At 46.0% G+C, this 18,634-nt stretch overlaps 2 protein-coding genes across 6 annotated transcripts in view; both read right to left on the bottom strand.

Moving 5' to 3' along the window:
* The window catches only part of Gmppb (GDP-mannose pyrophosphorylase B), a 5,093-nt gene extending 2,996 nt beyond the window's left edge, over positions 1–2,097 (bottom strand). Inside the window, exons 1-3 of the mRNA XM_027414247.2 lie at positions 2,074–2,097; positions 1,513–1,584; positions 1,394–1,420 (exon numbers count right to left, since the gene is read on the bottom strand). Coding sequence (XP_027270048.1) covers positions 1,394–1,420; positions 1,513–1,584; positions 2,074–2,097 — 123 coding nt within the window. The remainder of the gene's footprint in view (positions 1–1,393; positions 1,421–1,512; positions 1,585–2,073) is intronic.
* Ip6k1 (inositol hexakisphosphate kinase 1) overlaps positions 11–18,634 on the bottom strand; it is a 47,004-nt gene continuing 28,380 nt past the window's right edge. For 4 of the 5 annotated variants that reach the window (XM_027414529.2, XM_035443951.1, XM_035443952.1 and 1 more), the window contains exons 3-6: positions 12,128–12,338; positions 6,243–6,424; positions 3,942–4,117; positions 2,854–3,363 (exon numbers count right to left, since the gene is read on the bottom strand). In XM_027414529.2, coding sequence (XP_027270330.1) covers positions 2,854–3,363; positions 3,942–4,117; positions 6,243–6,424; positions 12,128–12,338 — 1,079 coding nt within the window. Of the gene's footprint in view, positions 3,364–3,941; positions 4,118–6,242; positions 6,425–12,127; positions 12,339–18,634 lie in introns of all 5 variants that reach the window. The other variant, XM_027414531.1, reaches the window with a different exon arrangement.

Genomic DNA, 18,634 nt, shown 5'->3' with positions numbered 1-18,634 from the left:
TTGGACAGAGTTTAGTTTCTAGAGGCTTTATTTTGACATATACGACCTGACACAAGCGGGCGGGGAGCGCTAGGTGTACAGAAAGGGGCCGGCTCGGGCCAAGCACTCCTCTCCACCACACACAAGACCCAGGGAAACGCAAGCGCGCCTAAACGCCAATGGAGCCACGTGTGCATCCAGGCGCAGGTCTTAGGGTATGTAGGCAGGTGTGTAGCTTCCAGGAAAGAGGAGCAGAGAACAATTTCCAGACCTCGAAGTCTTACATTTCCTCTACAGAAGCAAAGGAACTTTCACCAGGTTCTCCTTTTTCCTCATTAAAATGCAGTTTTTTTTTTTTGTTTGTTTTTTGTTTTTTTTTTTTTAATGGGAATACACACAACCAACTTACACAGCTGTAAAGTTCAAAGCAGTTTACATCTTGGGAACGTGCACGTGGCCAGATGTGAGTGAATGAGCAGCGGATACTGAACTAGCCCAGGCCCCTGGCCTCTGGCCTCTAGGAGAGAATCCTCATGCCCATTGCACAGGCCCAAAGCTGGGAAGGGTGGGGTCCCAGGCAAGTTAGTTACTACACTGGTCCCTTTCCTCTTTAAGCACCACCCATCCCATTTTCACTCCCACCCATCTCCCAGGGCTGCTGAGTGCTTAGCCCCAGGAAATACTATGGAAAGGGGTAACCTGAGCTCCCCAACCTGTGATCCCGAGTTGCACTTTGGTCCCAAATTGGGGCTGGGAAAGCAGGGTCTGTCAGTCAGGGACAGGGCTCTAGCCTGGGACAGGTAGAAAAGCAATGGCAGAAAGTGTTATCTCACACTCACCACCACCTATCAGATAAACGGGCTGGCCCTCCAGATATCAAAAGTGCTGAAAGTGGGGCCCTGCCCTTGAGAAGCAGCGAATCCCAGCCTTTCCAAGCTGTAGTGGCAGAACTCACAATGTAAGGGGGATAGCTTCCTTTGCTACGTGAGAAGCAGCAAAAGGGGCAGTGCCTCCCAGAATCTGGTTAACTGGGGAAGGTTTGGCCCCAAACCCCTCTCTTAGCCTCTCTCCTGGCAGAAAACATGTGTCTACAATAATGAACACCTACTGCCCCCATGGCTGAAGCAACATAACACTACTGGACACAAGACAGTTGTTCCTAACCAGAAATGGGCAAAGCTATGCCTCCCGGCCCTAAGGAATGGGAACCTGCCCACCACTGGCACCAGGGTCAGAAGACCATGACTGGGGTCTCTGTCAAGGAGCCCTTCTCAGAGGCTGCATCTCTATGAACCAGGAATTACACCATTAGTTACCAATATCTCTCAAAGGCTGGCAGGAATATCTTTAAACGCCAAAACAGACATGTCAGAAGTGTTGACTGTGGGCCACAGACTTGGAGACTGCTGCTCACCTTGGTGATGGCTGAGTGCAGTGTAGCCTGTAGCACACGTAATGTTACCATCAAAGGGCTGGTAGCAAAAATAAGCAACGGGTCAGGATCACCCCCACTGTTGGCACTGAAGGCCACACCCAGGCCCACAAGGCCAGCAGGTGAACACCACTACGGGTCATTCTGTCAACAGGTTTGTAAAACAGCAGAACCTGCAAAGGAAGGGCACAGGAGCAAAGGCTCTCCTCAGAAAAGGGAAAGAATGTTCTGCTGAGGAGAGCATGAAGCAAAGCAATATATACTATCAACAAGGCTATACTCCAGAGAGCTCACCACAGAACAGCCTGGCAGGCAGACAAAGGAACTTCCTGACAGATCCCAGGACTAACACACAAAGTTCTCAGCAGACGCTGGGCACCTGTACCCAGGGTCCTACGTCCCTAGAAGCAGACACATTTAAAGTTCTCCCTCCACGCCTGGAGCCTGCAACACACACAATGGGCTTCCGCCTTGGGCTTGGCCTGGAGAAGACGAGACCCTGAGTGGACCACAGACCCTGAGCCCTGGGAGCAGCAGCCCGTCTAGAGGCAGCGCAGCTGCCCAAACTAGAGGAAGGGACACCACCCAAAGCTCAAGAACTGCAAATACTGTCTAGGCCAGAGCCACTAAAGACCCTTGGGCCTACTGGGACACTGACTCACCTCAGCAAACAGAGCTGTGCCCATCTCAGTAGGACAGGAGGATGTGTGGCCTCCTTAGGCAAGGGATCTTGGCGACAGGCTGGCTGGGGTTGTGGACAGAGGAGCAAGTTTACATGCCAGTAGGTGCCTAGGGAGCCCAGGGCCTGCCCCCTGCTGTTTGCTGGCCTTAGCTCAGCTTCACAAATCTAACCCCATGCCAAAATGAGACCCAAGGATGAGTCCATCTGTGCAGTCAGCCCTGTAAGGCCAAGGGCAACTGCTCAAGACTGGCACAAAATTAGAAAGACCCCCCCCCCCACGGCATGGGCACTTAACCTCCCCAGTTCTGGGAAATGAGGGATTTAGTAGGCATGGAGAGAGCCTGTGCCAGCCAAGGGCTTCACCTCACAACCAGCAGAGCCCTACAGCCACAGATCCCCAAAACCTTAGGCAAGGGAACCAAAGTTCAAAGGCATTCTGTCTCTGCTGCCAAGCCCACTGGGGCACCTCTTCCTTCCTGAGTCAGCCTGGACACAGCAGACAGAGCCACAAAGCTAAGGAGCCTGGCTGAGAGGACGTATGTTCTGCCCTCCTTTACTTTGTGTGTGTGTGTATATATATATGTATATATATATATATATATATATGGATTCCAGGCTACAGCTAAAAACATTTCTTTTAGTTTACACCAAAGAGAAATATAACCCTTTAAAAGCAAGTCAGTGTGTCCTCACAGCAAGTTCAGAGCAATGGTCCCTGCCTGTGGGTGGAGAGGACGGGGTCTTAGGGCCCAGAGCTGGCCTACTGGTTCTCTTCCCGCATCTGCTCCATGATGCTGATAAGATTCTCCAAACCAAACACATAGCCTCTGTCCGGCCCATCGTGAACAGTGGGGTCATCCCGGAAGCCCTTGAATGTGCTGTGTGCAAAGTCAATCATGCGGACATCCACCTTGGGCGGAGAAGAGGGGCCGGCTTCAAGGTTGGTGCTGCTAGGGCTAGTGCTGGGGCCACAGGATGGTGGCACTTCAGGGAGCCCCATGTCCACGTGCTTGAGTCGGAGATCAGACCGGCACTCCTTGCCATCATAGATGACGAGCAGAGAACTGGAGTAGAAGCGGTAGGAGGCCTGCCGCTCCAGCACAGCTTTGAGGCCCCGAAGTTTGCTCAGGATAGGCTCAAAGAGGTCACGTCGCAGGTCCAGGCCATTGTGCAGGTACTGATACAGGGCGTTGCGGAAGCCTTCAATGGAGAGTCCACGACCATAGTACTTGTTCCTGCAGAGGTAATGACCTGTGTCCAGCTGGTATACCTGAAACCCCAGGAGACAAGACAAAGTTGAGTACCAGGAAGGTTTGATGGCCACAAAGTGTCCCCAAGCAGAACAAAACAAAAAAAAAAAAAACAAAAAACCCAACCAACCAACCAACCAAACAAACAAGTCTGGAAGGCACTCTGACCAACCTGAGCTCTTCAGCTCCTCCTACTGGAGCAGGGAGGCCACATTCACCCCAGGTTTTCCAGTCATGGAGCTGTGAAAGCCAACACCAGGCCTATAGCCATCACTTTAGAAGCCTGCCTCCAAGCTGTCCCAGGCCCAGCTAGATTCTAACTGGGAACACAGTGCTGACAGACAAGTCTTGCTTGCCCAGTGATAAGGCAACAGGCTCTCTCAATGACCCTGCACATGGAGCTTAATCAAAGTCAAGTGAGGAAAGCAGGGCTCAGAGAACCCACTTGCAAAGACATACTCAGCACCCTGTGGGTGACTCACCCTTTTAGAGCAGACTCAGGAACAGCGCAGGCCAGGAGGACATGGGTGTCAGGCAGGTATGGGCACAAGCTAAAACATGCACTCAGCAGCACTGGGCTCTCACCAGTGTGACTTACCTGCATGCCACAGACCCTGACCCCCAGCGTGGCAGATGTGCTCTGCTCACACTTCCTCATCTGCCGGGCTGCCTTCTCAGCTGATGCATCATCTCCGTGCTGCCGGGTACCCATCTTCAAGTCCAGCACACAGGGGTACTTGAAGTGGTGTACCACATTCTCAAGCAGGAGGAACTCTGGACCAGAGTCAAGAATGACGACAACTATGCTCACTGCCAGCTCCACCCAGTAAAGCACAATTACAATTTTCTACAACAGTGGCACTCTGGCTGGCTCTTGGGCGCCCACTTCACACTGAGTTGCCTTGTCCAGCCTTAACACAGGGGAGGTGTAGTTCTTGCCATTTGCTCTTGTTGCTTCACTGCAATAGGTCTTAAGGGTGTATGTTCTTACTTTTCCTTATCCTAGGGCATACTTGATATTTGCTATCTTTGTATATACTTTGTATCAAGTCTAAATCTTTTTCTTTAGACTAAAAGAGGAACTGTAGTGAGAGATCCACCCAGCTGCACCTGTGGACCTATGGGTGTGGTCACAGGTGCCTATGTGAGCATGTGGGATTTGGTCTGGGGTGAACAGGCTTGTGCTCTTGGTTCTGGTCAGGTCATAGAGAGCAGCTGGGTGTGGATCTTTGGAGCTGGAACTTATGAGTCATCAGTTTCTTGTGTAAGTGACCCCCGCCCCCCAATTAACCTATATTTATCCTAGTCCTGTGTATATTAATCTGTACCTCTACGGGGAGATACTTAGTCTTACTGCAACTTGGTAAGCCATGTTTTGTTGATACCCATGGGAGACCAGCCTCTTTTTGAACAAAAACAGAGGAGTAGACTAGGCAGGAGGACAAAGAGGAGGTGAGTGGGAGGAGAGGAGGGAGGGAAACTGCTGCTAGGATATAAATGCCTCACAAATTCATAAGTTGTAGTTTCAAATTACTGCTTCAACAAAATTTGGTAGAATATACATCACATATAATCTTAGATGTGGGGGTGGGAAGGGTGGTGCATGCTTTTAATCCCAACCATGACACTCAGAAGTCACAAGCAGATGGATCTCTGTGAGTTTGAGGCCAGCCTGCTCTACACAGTGATCAGGGGCTGGGCATGGTGGTGCACATATTTAATGCCAGACAGAGGCAGGCGGGGCATCTCTACGGTCCCCCTCCCCAAGCTGAATCTCTATCCACTGACCCTTCACCCCCACCTGCCCTTTCTACTCTCCAGGAAACCTCCACTTTCTGTGTCTAGGAATCTGTCTATTGGAGGCAGCTCATTTACTAGACTCTTCCAGCACTAATCCTTTTATGTCAGGCTTAATAAATGGCTTTTAAGATTCACTCATGTCATACAATGTATCAAAATTTCATTCCTGGGTACTGGAGAGGTGACTGAGCAGTTCAGAGCACTTGTTTCTTTTGCAGAAGACCTGGGTTCAATTCCCAGCAACAACATGGTGGCTCACAATCATCTCTAACTCCAGTTCAGGGGATCTGACACTCTCTTCTGGCCTCCACAGGCAACTGGTACACTCATGGCACACATACATACCTACAGGCAAAACATTCATATACATGAAATTAAATTAAAAAAAAAATTCAGCCTGGCATTGTGGTGCAAGCCTTTAATCCCAGCACTCGGGAGGAAGAGGCAGTGAATTCAAGGCCAGCCTGGCCTACAAAGCGAGTTCCAGCACAGGCTCCAAAGCTACACAGAGAAACCCCTGTCTCAAAAAAGAAAAGAAAAAAAAAAAAAAAACCAACAAAAAATAAACCCCAAAACAAAACAAAAACTTGAAACAGCTACCATTATCCATGTGAAACCAGTTCTATCCACAAACACCATGTCACGCATGGAAGCAAGAGAGGATCAGTGGGCTCCATCTCTCCCTGAGGCTTTTTACTTAGTCAATGGTTCAGAGGGGAAAGAGATTTTTCTCCCCAGGGTATAAGGTACCCAAATTCCTATAAACACCCCTGCCTAGTGCAACACACAAGGGAAGCAGAAGTGGGGTAGTTGGGAAGAGGAAGATGAGTGGAAGGGACACTAGAGAATGGAACTGGTAAATGTTATCAAAATACATTATATACACATATAAAAATCTCATAATAAAACCTATTATGTCTAATATATGCTAATAAAAAACCTTTAAAATATCTATCTTGAGAGTAAGAGGTTAGTTCAGTGGTAGAGCAAATGCTTGGGCAGGAATGAAGCCCCTGATTCAGTCCCCAGACCAAAACCACAAAAACAAAAACAAAACTATCTTGCCATTTTCTCACACAATTTCAGTGGACAAGGATACTGTAGAGTTTTCGGTCCTTGGACTCAGAGCGCATACGGCTCAGCTGCTGCTTGTGGCAGCGCAGGCTCCAGGGGTTGTAACTGATCTTCTCAGAACTCAGACCGCTATTGCTGTCTAGCATCTGGAAAGGGACATCTGAGTGGCTGTGGAGCTCCACCTTCGGGCTCTTGGCCTCCTGGGAGCTAAGAAGGAAGAACACAGATACCACTAAGAGATCAGAGAAGTCATCCTTAGGGACACAGGGTAGAGAAGGATTAGAACAAGCCTAGCCTGTCACTCAAAACCTACTTACAGGTGGCACTGGCACCAGATAAAAGTGAGTGAACAGAATGAGAGTTGTCCTCCTTGGGCCTCTGAAACTGCCTGAAAAATAATCATGTCAAATCATAGCATACGATAACACTTCCCGTTCGATTAGCGTCCCACGAAAAATCTGGACACTGGTATCATGGGCTACTGCACAAACCTGGCAGCCCCAGTTGGATCCCCAGGGTCCATATGGTAGAAGGAAAGAACCAACTTCACAAATTTGTCCTCTGTCCTCTTGACACACATAGGGGTGGGTGTATGAACACCCATATCCACATCCCAATAATAAATGGCACTTAATTTAAATAGTAAAAAAAGAGGCCAGGTGTCTCACACCTTTGATCTCAGCACTCAGGAGGCAGAGGCAAGCAGATCTCTGGAGTTCAAAGCCAGCTTGGGCTACAGAATGAGTGCCAGGACAGTCAGGGGTGCACAGAGACAATGTATGGAGGTGGGGTCAGAACAGTGGGGGAGGGGCGCAGGGAGTGGCGCAGAAGAAAGAATAGTAGGAGCTGGAGAGATGGCTCAGTGATTAAGAATACCCATAGCTTTTGCAGAGGACTGGAGCTTGGTTCACAACACCAACATGAGGGGGCTCATGACTGCTTGTACTGTGCCAGGGGCCAGGAAAATCTAACACCCCTGGATCCTCTGCAGGCATCTGAACTCAGGCACACAGACCCATACACGGACATAAATACATACAAAATTAAAAACAATAAAAACATAAATAAATCTTCAAAAAGAAAGAACTAGAACAAGTGCCATGTAGGATGTAAAGAAGCTAGAGCCCTTCCCTGTACACTGCTGGTATGGATATAAACTAGGATAGCCCCTGGTGTCTTCACAGGTGCTCTTCACTACAGAGCACGCCAGTAGTCCCAGATGCTCGGGAGGCCAATGTGGCAGAAGAGACCAGACTAGCATGGGCAACCCAAAGAAATCCTTAAAACCTGGATTGGCAGCTGGGCGGTGGTGGCGTACACCTTTAATCCCAGCACTCAGGAAGGAAGCAGAGGCAGGAGGATTTCTGTGAGATTGAGGCCAACCTGGTCTACAGAGCTAGTTCTAGGACAGCCAGAGCTACACAGAGAAACTCTGTCTCAAAAAACAAGCAAACAAAAAATGATGGTTCAGTGGCAGAGTACTCATCACACAAGTGTTGTTGAGAACTGGAGTTCAGATCCCAGAGTCTGTGTTATGTTGGGTGAAGGCAGTAGCGAGGCTGGAATTCCAGCCTTCAGAAGGTAAAGACGGGGTGATGGCTGTTCTTGGTTGTCAAGATGACTATCTGAAATGAACTAAAACCCAAGCAGCTGCGTGCACTTGTGAGGGATTGTTCTCAAATCATTTTAAGTGGGAAGAGCCACCTTTAATCTGCCCCAGATTGTCTGCTGGAGCCTATATAAGGACACAGAAGGAAGCTTTTGCTCTATGCCTGCTAGCCCTCCCTCTACAGCTGACAAGTTCATTACTTCACCGGCATTAGAGCCTACTTCTTCAGGATTCCTGCATATTGAAGACCAACTGGGATATATGGACTCATGGACTAAACAATTACTGGATTTCTAACTTTCTGTTGGTAGATAGGCATTGTTGGAGTAGCTGGACCCCATCTGGTAAGCCACTCCAATAAATCGCCATATATTGGTTGTTCCTCTAGACAACTGTAATACACAGGGATCCCTAGAGCAAGCTGATGAGTATGAGCATTGAGACTAGTCATACTGGTGAACTGACTAGTTTAATTTAAATGAGGGACACTGCCTCAATGAATAAAGTAGAAGAGTTATAGAGAATGACTTCTGATGTCAGCCTCTGGCCTCCATATGCATGCATGCCCACAAGCATGTACACCCCACTGCCACACGCAAATGGGGGAAGAGGCGTCTGAAAAAAATTCCCCGAGTTAAAGAGGATTACTTGACTGTACCTTCACATGTAGATAAATACTCAAAACAACTACAAGCAAGTTGGGCTAAGGCTATAGTTCAGTGAGTAGAGTGCTTGCCTACCATGCATAAGGTCATGGGCTCAATCGCCACCAGGCATGGTAGTGCATGCCTTGTAACCCTAACAGGAGACAGAGGCAGGAGGACCAAGAAGCTCAAGGGCTACATAATGATGTCCAGATGAGCCTGGAAATATAACGTCTCTCAATCTCGAGGCCACAGAACCTCACTGTTAGTGAAGCCATACACTCAGAGCAAGTCTGTGGCACACAGCAGAGGCAGAGTGCCATTGCAATTTCAAGTGTTACCTTCCTTTCCAGAAATGCTGGCCTATTCTCCCTCTACCCAGCAGGCCTAGGGTGTGCTGAAAACGCTGCCCTTCCTTGGAGCAACAAGCATTTGGGACACCTCTGGGCAAAGACCTCCTTTCTCCTGAACAGTGCCTGACACCCTACCCCACTTCCCAAGAGCAGATGCAGGGCGGCGTTAGAAACACTTGCCAAGTAAACCCAGACAAGTTGCAGGTCTGGATGGGACCCCTGTAGGATTGGCATTACCTCTGGAGTTGTAGTCCTGGCCCTGCTGAGTAACCTCCACCTTTGGTATGACTCAGAATCTCTGCTAACAGACAGACAGGAGTCCAGTCAATGAAGACAGAGCTGGCACTTTCACAGCAGACCCTGATGCCAAATCGACATTCACGGAGGCTTTCCACCCATTATTCATAAAGCAAATGCTGTCACCTTGGAGAACAAAACAACTCCCCCTCTATAAACTGCTAAAAGAGGACCCTTTCTCCTCAGCTGCAGAGAGAATTCTCAGTCTCTAGCTGCTGACTGGAATGTTCTGTCCCTGAAATGCCCAAGTTAGACCCCACAGCTGTTGGTTAAGAGGAAGCCCCTATGAATGATGCAGATGAAGGAAAGAAAGTGGTCTTGTAGGCAGAAGCCCTCAGAATACCCAACACCAAGGCATCATCTTACTTAAGGTGTGGGGGTGTAGGCCTCTCACAATACAGATGTAGAATTGGCCCAAAGAACAGGGGAGAAACAAGCGCACAAGGGTTCAGCGTTAACAGGACCTCTTAAAGCCTAAGTGAGGAGAGCAGACTGCCCAGGACCCTGAACAAGCCTCTGGGAGTTCATGTGGGCAGCATGTTCCAGTGACGTGATCTGATGCCAGGGACGAAATGTTTACTGCCCCATCAAAAACACTTCCCTATGGAGCTGTAGAGATGGCACAATGGCTAAGAGCACTGGTTGCTTTTCCAGAGGTCCTGAGTTCAATTCCCAGCAACCACATGGTGGCTCACAACCACCTTAAATGAGATCTGATGCCCTCTGTTGGCATAAAATCTTTAAAAAAAAAAGATTACACACACACACACACACACACACACACACACACACACACACACACACACACACACACCGCGTTTCCCTATGGCTAGGGATGTAGCTTGGTTGGTAGAGTGTATGTTTGGCATGCAAGAAACCCTGAGTTCTCTCCTCAGCACTACATGAGCCAGGCATGGCAGTAAATGTCTAATCCCAGCACTCAGGAGATAGGGACAGGAAGAACAGAAATTTAAGGCTGTACCACTTTGTAGAGGTTTCAATTTCTCTACATCCTTGTGAACATCTGCATCTATATCTATCTATCTGTCTATATAACTGTATAAATATATAAGAAAAGTACATATACCTATCTATATATCTATACCTATAGACAGTTTTTTTTAAAGATTTGCTTATTAATTATGTGTATAGCATTCTGCATATATGTATGCCTATATGCAGAAGAGGAGGGCACCAGATCTCATTATAGATGGCTGTGAGCTACCATGTGGTTGCTGGGACTTGAACTCAGGACGTCTGAAAGAGCAGTCAGTGCTCTTAACCTCTGAGCCATCTCTCCAGCCCTGTTACATAGTTTTCAACAACAGGAGTAGAGGGTAGCCGGTATTCATCAGCCACTCCCACAGGTATATCCTCCCTTATATGTTCATCATAACTTGATGAATGAATAAAACAAAAGATGGTATTATGTCTATATGATAAATATTCAGCTAGGAATATTCAGAAAGGAGCACAAGGCTGAGCATGGTGTCATACTCCTGCAATCCCAGCATTTGAGAGGTAGAGATGGGAGATTACCATGTGTGAGGCTAGTCTGATCTACACATGAATTCTATGTCATTCAAAGTACATAGTGGGGGCTGGAGAGATGGCTCAGCGGTTAAGAGCACTGCTTGCTTTTCCAGAGGTCCTTCGTTCATTTCCCTGCAACCACATGGTGGCTCACAACCACCTTGAATGAGATCTGGTGCCCTCTGCTGACATGCAGGCAGAAGACTGTATTATGTAATAAATAAATAAAATCTTAAAAAAATACATAGCGAAGCTTGTCTCACAAACAACAAACAATACTGACAAAATGGATGTGTGTGTGTTTTTATTCATTTAAAAAAATTTTTTTTGAGACTAGGTCTCACTATTTATCCCTGACTGACCAGGAACTCTCTATGTAAACCAGGCTAGCCTTGAACTCACAGAAATCATGTGGTTGCTAGGAATTGAACTCAGGACCTTTGGAAGCACAACCAGTGCTCTTAACCTCTGAGCCACTTCTCCAGCCCCCCTATCCTTTGTATTTTACTCAACCCAGAGAAATTAACTAATGACTAATGTCTGCATAAATTTTAGGAACAGGGAAATGATAATGATATCAGATTTCTCAGTCTGAACAAAAAGCCACTAAGGTACTAAGTCTATATGAATTATCACTGCTCCATACTCAGACATCCTGTAGGTAAGAAAGTAGCTGATCAGTGCAATTCAAATTCTGACTTCTGAGTATGAGACTTAAAAGAAAGCAAAACAGCCTATCACTATGAGCATAGGGCACCCCTGCCTCTGAAGGGCTCTCAATGGATTTAGCCATATTTAGAAGGCAACATCACTGAGGTAGTGGAACATAAAGGAGGCGGCATCTGTGGGAGTGGCCTCACGAACACCAGCCACCCCCACCCCACCCCACCGCCATCCTATTGTTGAGAACCACTTTCTCATCTGGGGTGATATTTTGTTTATGATCTAACAAATAAATCTTACTTGAAGATCAGACTGCAAAGCTAGCCACACAAGTTAGCTACAGAGGCCAGGCAATGGTGGTATATACACCTTTAATCCCAACACTTGAGAGGCGGACAGATCTGTTAATTCAAGGACACCCTGAGCTACTTGAAATTGCTGCAGTCTAAAAGAGAAACAGAGCTCACTCAAGGTGATCTCAGCATTTGGGATCCCACACCTTTAATCCCAGCACTGGAGAGGAATACAAGGCAGGAGGAGAGAGCTCAGTGCAGTCTGAGGTTTGGTGGAGACAGATGCAGTCTGGAGATGCAATGTGACGGGATTGTGACGGGATCACCCCTTCGGTCTGAGCACTGGTAGAGATGAGAACTCTCTAGTGGCTGGCTGCTTTGCTTCTCTGATCTTCAAAATCTGACTATGGATTTTTATTATTGGTGCTATCCTCATCATGTGTCAGGACTCCAACACTGTCCTGTGTGTATCATTAGGATTTAGCACGGGCCAGCAGTTCTACATGCTACCCTCTTACCTCTCAGAGGTCTCAAAGGACAGGCTGGCTTTCTCCTCCTTGTGGTCACTACCACTGCCTGACCGATGCAGGCTCCGGCGGGAGTGTTTACGTCGAGGTTGCTCCCGTTCTGGTGTGTCATCTTGCTCTACAGTCTCACTTTCCACGTAAGGGTAGGCTACCAAGTTGATGTAACCATCACTGTCTCCCTCAAAACAGACAGAAACCACGCCTGTTGGGGAAAACACAGCTGATTAACAAGTATCAACCCTGATGTGGTCCATGTTGGCTCCTGCTGTCCCACAGGACATGGACAGCACCTGCTCTGACTCAACTGAGAACCCACTAGAACTAATAGCCAACAGACATCCATTTTGCAAAGACAGACAACCATTTTTACCCTCAATCTGCTGCTTACCTGATTGGGAATGTTTTTCTGTATATATGTTTGTCTTATTGGTTGACGAATAAAGCACTGTTGGCCAATAGGGAAGCAATATAGGTGGGACTAGGACTCGAGGAGGATTCTGGGAAATGTAATAAAGAGAAGTTGCCATGTGATCCAGAAGGAAGTGATGTAGCAGGGCAGAATCAATAAATAAGCAGGGACAAGCAGGAAATTGCCCTCTTATCTTTCTTCTATGCAGAGATGCTGACTCCAATAGAGTAAGAGGCCTGGACCTTATCTCCAGTAAGATAAGCACGTGGAAATACATTATTAGAAATGGGCTAATAATTAAGACTGAGCTAGCAAATAAGAAATCTTAGCCAAAGGCCAACAGTATTTATAACTAATATAGAGTCTGAGTGTTTCTTTGAGGCAGAGAAGAGCATCAGGACCTAGCTGGGCCAGAGAAACCGTCATGTTACACCTACCTTTGAGGATAAATCTTTAATTATTTTCTACACTTTTACTTCTCCCTTCTGTTTCAGTTATTGATTTCTGAACCACGCACAAAGAATCCCCTCTAGGTGACATCAAACCAGACAAATTTTAATGCTCTAGGGGTCAGAGACATGGCTCAGCAGTCAAGAGCACTGGCTGCTTTTGTAGAGGACCCTGGCTCAATTCCCAGCACCCACATGGTGGCTCACAACTGTCTGTTAACTCCAGCTCCAGAGGATCTGATGCCCTCTTCTGGCTCCATGGGCACCAGGGATGCATGTGGTACAAGACACACAAACACTCATACACATAAAACAAAAATAAAATCTTTTCCAAAGTGTAGTGGTCATGTACAAGTCTTTAACCCCAGCACTCAGGAGGCAGAGGCACGTGGATCTCTATGAATTCGAGCAAGTTACAGAACAGCCAGGGCTACACAGAGAAACCCTGTCTTGAAATGAAAAACAAATTTTTTTTTCAAAAGATACTTTATGCAAAAGTTTAACCTTTGCTGGGCTGGCTCACGCCTTTAATCACAGCACTTGGAGGCAGAGGCAGGCGGATCTCTGTGAGTTCCAGGACAGCCTAATCTACAGAGAGAGTTCCAGGACAGCCTCCAAAGCTACAGAAAAACCCTGTCTGGATAAAGGAAAGGAAAGGAAAGGAAAGGAAAGGAAAGGAAAGGAAAGGAAAGGAAAGGAAAGGAAAGGAAAGGAAGAAAGAAAAGGAAAGGAAGAATTAACCCTCTTTCTGTTCAAAAGCTTTAAGATGGTTGGTCCCTCCTCTTGTCAGTGACATCATTAGATCTGCTTTTCTTCTGCCTGACAGTGTCACCTGAAGAAACAAACTATCCCCAAGCTAGTGCACATTTAAAGTATTTCTTCCCACACTGAACAGTGTGTTCCTAGCTCCCACACAACATTTCTAGCCTGGAATCTCTAAGGTGAAATGCCTTCCTGTATTTCCCTACTATATCCATGGAGTAATTTGTTTCCTCCATTTTTTAACTTTTGTTGGGTAGCCCAGGGGAACCTCAAACTCACTATGAAGTAGATGATAACCTTTAACTGTTCTTCCTGCCTCCATTTCCCAAGTGCTAGGGTTATGGGTGTGCTCAGCCATGTCTGTTTAACTCTCACTATGTAAACCTGGCCACTTCCAATCACTGACCAGAGACCCGCCTGCCTCTGCCTCCCAAGCACTAGGATTAAAGGCGTGCGCCACCACTCTACCTTCAGCTTCTACTCTCACTTTCAGTCTGTGTGTCTTGCCTGCATGTCTGCAAGTGTATCACACAAAGCCAAGAAAGGGCATCACATCCCCCAGAACTGGAGTTTCAGGTGTCTGTGAGCGGCCATGTGAATAATGGGAACCAAACCTTGGTCCTTTGCAAGAACAGGAAATACTCTTAACTGTTGAGCCATCTCTCTAGCTCCTGTTTTTTGCCAACCAAATTAGTTTCTTCCAGATCATTACCAAAAGAGATAAAACGGAAACAATACCTAGAAATTTAATCAAGAAGTGTTTTTGTTTTGTTTTTAAGCTGAGCAGTTTTTCTTTTTCTTTACAATTTAATACTCCTCGATGACTGTACATGGGGAAAGCAGCTTGGTAGTATTCAGAAAGATCACAGTGATGGTGTTTTCCCAAGGGCATTTGGTCTTCAGTAGAAGTCACTATCAAACCATCAAGACTGCATTTATGCACTCAATGAAAAACCAGCTGGGCTTGGTGGCACATGCCTTTAATCCCAGCACTCGGGAGGCAGAGGCAGGCGAATCTCTGTGAGTTCAAGGCCAGCCTGGTCTACAGAGCGAGTTCCAGGACAACCTCCAAAGCAATACACAGAAACCCTGTCTCGAAAAAACAACAAACAAAACAAATTAAAAAACAACAATAAATCTACTCTCTATCTAACTTCCATATTCCACCTAGTGTCTATCGACTACATTTCTACTTTTACCTTCTTGATGTACACAGCCAGCTCTGCAATCTGCAATGAGTGATGCACTTACAAACATGTCAATATGCAAGACCAAGAGTGCTCTCTCCACTCATTTCCTTCTCTAGGCCAGCACTGCAGTCCTATTAGAAGAAAACCCCTTCCAAAATCAAAGGAATGGATTGTTTGCTCCTTATATCTTCCATACTGCTCAAACTCATGTATCACCTGTCCATTTATATTACAGGGCTGTCTGGCAAGCTGCCACCACTCTCAGATTGGCTCAAGGTAGAACTCCCTCAGTTTACACTCTCGGTTGTGGGAGTTCCCTCACACTCTAATCATGACTGCCCAGCACTATCACACTTCCAGAGAAGAACCAATCTTTCAGCCTCCATTTTTCCTTTATTCATTTATTCTTTGTGTGGCCAGAATACAGCCTTCAAGGAATTCCCTAAGAAATTTCGGGGACATCGATTTTATGAATCTTTTGTTCAAGTAATAGTTTAGCTGAAGAAAGAATGCAAATGAAATTTTACATTTTTCTTTCCAACTCAGGTGTATCTGCATAGGCTAAAACTCCTAGTAAAGCACTTACTAGGAATAGAGGGGCATAGACAACCTTGTCTTAGTCTGAGGTATTAACGGAGGTGCTGTTTCATCACTATGTACAAAGGTAGCCACAGGTGCCGCCATCACAAGGAAGACACTTCCTTCTGTACTAGCTTTACCTTTTGACAAGTAAACATCTACAAAACAATTACAGATTGCAAGAAGTACTGTTCTGTGATTGCAAATGACAATGTTTCCCAGCAGAGTATTTAGCACAGGGTGATCAAGGAGTGTCTGAGGGATGAGCTGTGAACAAGAGGGACCACAATCCCATGTACAAGAAAACACAGAGGTAAAAGCAAACCAGCACCATAAAAACCCAAGCTGGAGTACTCTAAAACCTGCCTTAACTCTTTTTACCAACTGAAAAACAGGGTCAGTTGATACAATGCTCCCTAGCAGTCTCAAAAAAAAAAAAAAAAAAAAAAATGGAATAGAGATATGATTCAGTGGCAGAATTCAGTGACAGACTGCTTGTTTGTTTAGCCTATTCAAGCCTGAGGCTCAAACCCAAGTACTGAAAACCAAAAACCAAAACCAAAACCAAAACAAACAAAAAAAGGGTAAGCCAGGTGGTGGTGGCTCATGGTCTACAGAGTGAGCTCCACGACAGGCTCCAAAGCTACACAGAGAAACCCAGTCTCAGAGCTGGACTTTGGTGGCGCACGCCTTTAATCCCAGCACTTGGGAGGCAGAGGCAGGCAGATGTCTGTGAGTTCGAGACCAACCTGGTCTACAAGAGGCTGTTCTAGGACAGCCTACAAAGCCACAGAGAAACACTGTCTCAAAACAAAACAAAACAAAAAAAAAGACACCCCTCTCAAAAAACAAAACAAAAATGCAAATACAGAATTGCCACAAAATATTCAGAACTGAACAGTAGGTCTCAAATCTTTGTACTTGGCAGCATTATTAACAACAGCCAAAAGAACCCGACATTTTTCAATTTTTATTTTATGGTTATACCCCCTCCATGGGGGTGCTGGGAATTGAACCTAGGTCCTCTAAAACAGCAGTAAGCACTCTTAACCACCAAGTCATCTCTCCAGCCTTCATTAAAAAATTTTAAGAGGGCCTGTGAGATGGCTCATTGGTAAGGCACCTATGGCCAGGCCTGATGGCATGAGATCAATCCCTGGAACCTATGTGGTGGCAGGAGAGAAGCAATTCCTGAAAGCTGCCCTCTGTCTTCTGCATGTATGCCATGGCACAAGAGTGCCTACAAACATATACATGTTTTTCTTTTAAATTTTGTTTTATTTGTGGTGCTGCAAATTAAACCTAGGACCTCACTCATGTTAGGCAAGTACTCTACCACTGAGCTAGCCCCCAAATGAAATTTCAACAAGTTATGAAATAGATGGACTTAAAAACATGCTAAGTGAGCCGGGCAGTGGTGGCTCACACCTTTAATCCCAGCACTCGAAGGCAGAGGCAGGTGCATCTCTTGTTAGTTCAAGACCAGCCAAGGCTACACAGAGAAGCCCTGTCTTGAAAAACCAAAATAAATAAATAAATAAATAAATAAATCAAAAGTCAACACCCCACCCTACCCCCAGAACAGAGTTTCCCTGTGTAACAACCATAGCTGTCCTGAAATTCACTCTGTAGACCAGGCTGGTCTAGAACTCACAAGAGATCCTCTTGCCTCTGTCTCCCGAGGGCTGGGATTAAAGGCGTGCACCACCACACGGTCAAAAGGCAACTCTTACTTGGATTGCTTGTTCTAAATTGAAATTCTCCTAAGTAAAACACATTAGAATAATTAAAATCATAACTAATTTTTTTTAATTTTTGAAAGATGTATTCTCTTATTTTATGTGTCTGGATGTTTTCACTATGTGTATTAAGTGCACCCAATGCACACAGTGCTCTGAAGATAGTAGTAAATCCCTAAGAAGCAGGGCTACGTGCAGTTCTGAGCTGACATGTGGATGCTGTGAACCAAATCCAGGTCATCTGCAAGAGCAAATGCTCATATTCACTAAGCCATCTCTCCAGCCTGCTTTTAAACAATTTTACTAGGGCTGGACAGATGGCTCAGCAATTAATAGTATCTACTGTCCATTAGGAGGACCCGACTAAAAGGTCCTTGTCCCACAAACACCTATAAATTTAGAGGAATCCACCCCTTGGTATACATGAACACACACACATACCAATATACGCACACCAATATACACACACTGGTATACAAATAGACACACATATACACACACCAATAAATAATTTTTTTAAGTTTAAAAAGCATTAAGTAGGCTGGGCGTTGGTGGCACACGCCTTTAATCCCAGCACTCGGGAGGCAGAGGCAGGCGGATCTCTGTGAGTTCGAGGTCAGCCTGGTCTCTAGAGCGAGTGCCAGGATAAGCCCCAAAGCTACACAGTGAAACCCTGTCTCGAAAAACCAAAAAAAAAAGCATTAAGTAAAAAAAAGTTACCTTATAGACAGGTATGGTGTCACAAACTTTTAATATCAGCACTCAGGAGGCAGAGGTAAGTTGACTTCTGTGAGTTCTAAATTCAAAGCCAGCCTGATCTACAAAGCATGTTCCAGGCTACATGGTAAAACAGTGAGGCCTTATCTCCAAAAAACAAAACAAATTTAGAATGGGCAGTCATAAAAATATATATGGGGCCAGAGATGGCTTAGCAGTTAAGAGCACTTGCTGCTCTTACAAAAGACCTGGTTTGGTTTCCTGCACCCACAATGGCAGATGACAACCATCTGTAACTCCAGTTCCAGGGGATCTGATACCCCATTCTAACCTCTGAATGTATACATAGATGCAGGTATTCATATACAGGGATGGAGAGATGGGTTGGTGGTTAAGAGCACTGGAAGACCTAAGTTCAATTCTCAGCACTCATATAGCAACTCAAAACCATCTGTATCTCAGTTCCAAAGGTAGAAAGCAACACCCTCTTCTGGCATCTGCAGGCACACAGGTATCACAAAGACATACATGCAGGCAAAACACCAATACACAGAAAATAACTAACTTAAAAAATGTTTTATGTGGTGGTTTGAAAGAAAATGGCCTCCATAGGGAGTGGCACTATTAGGAGATGTAGTTTTGTTGGGGTAGGT

The sequence above is a fragment of the Cricetulus griseus genome, chromosome 4, assembly GCF_003668045.3.
Source record: "Cricetulus griseus strain 17A/GY chromosome 4, alternate assembly CriGri-PICRH-1.0, whole genome shotgun sequence".
Taxonomy (NCBI): Eukaryota; Metazoa; Chordata; class Mammalia; order Rodentia; family Cricetidae; genus Cricetulus; species Cricetulus griseus.
Note: the sequence above shows the minus strand (reverse complement) of the source record. Positions and strands in the feature narration are given on the sequence as shown.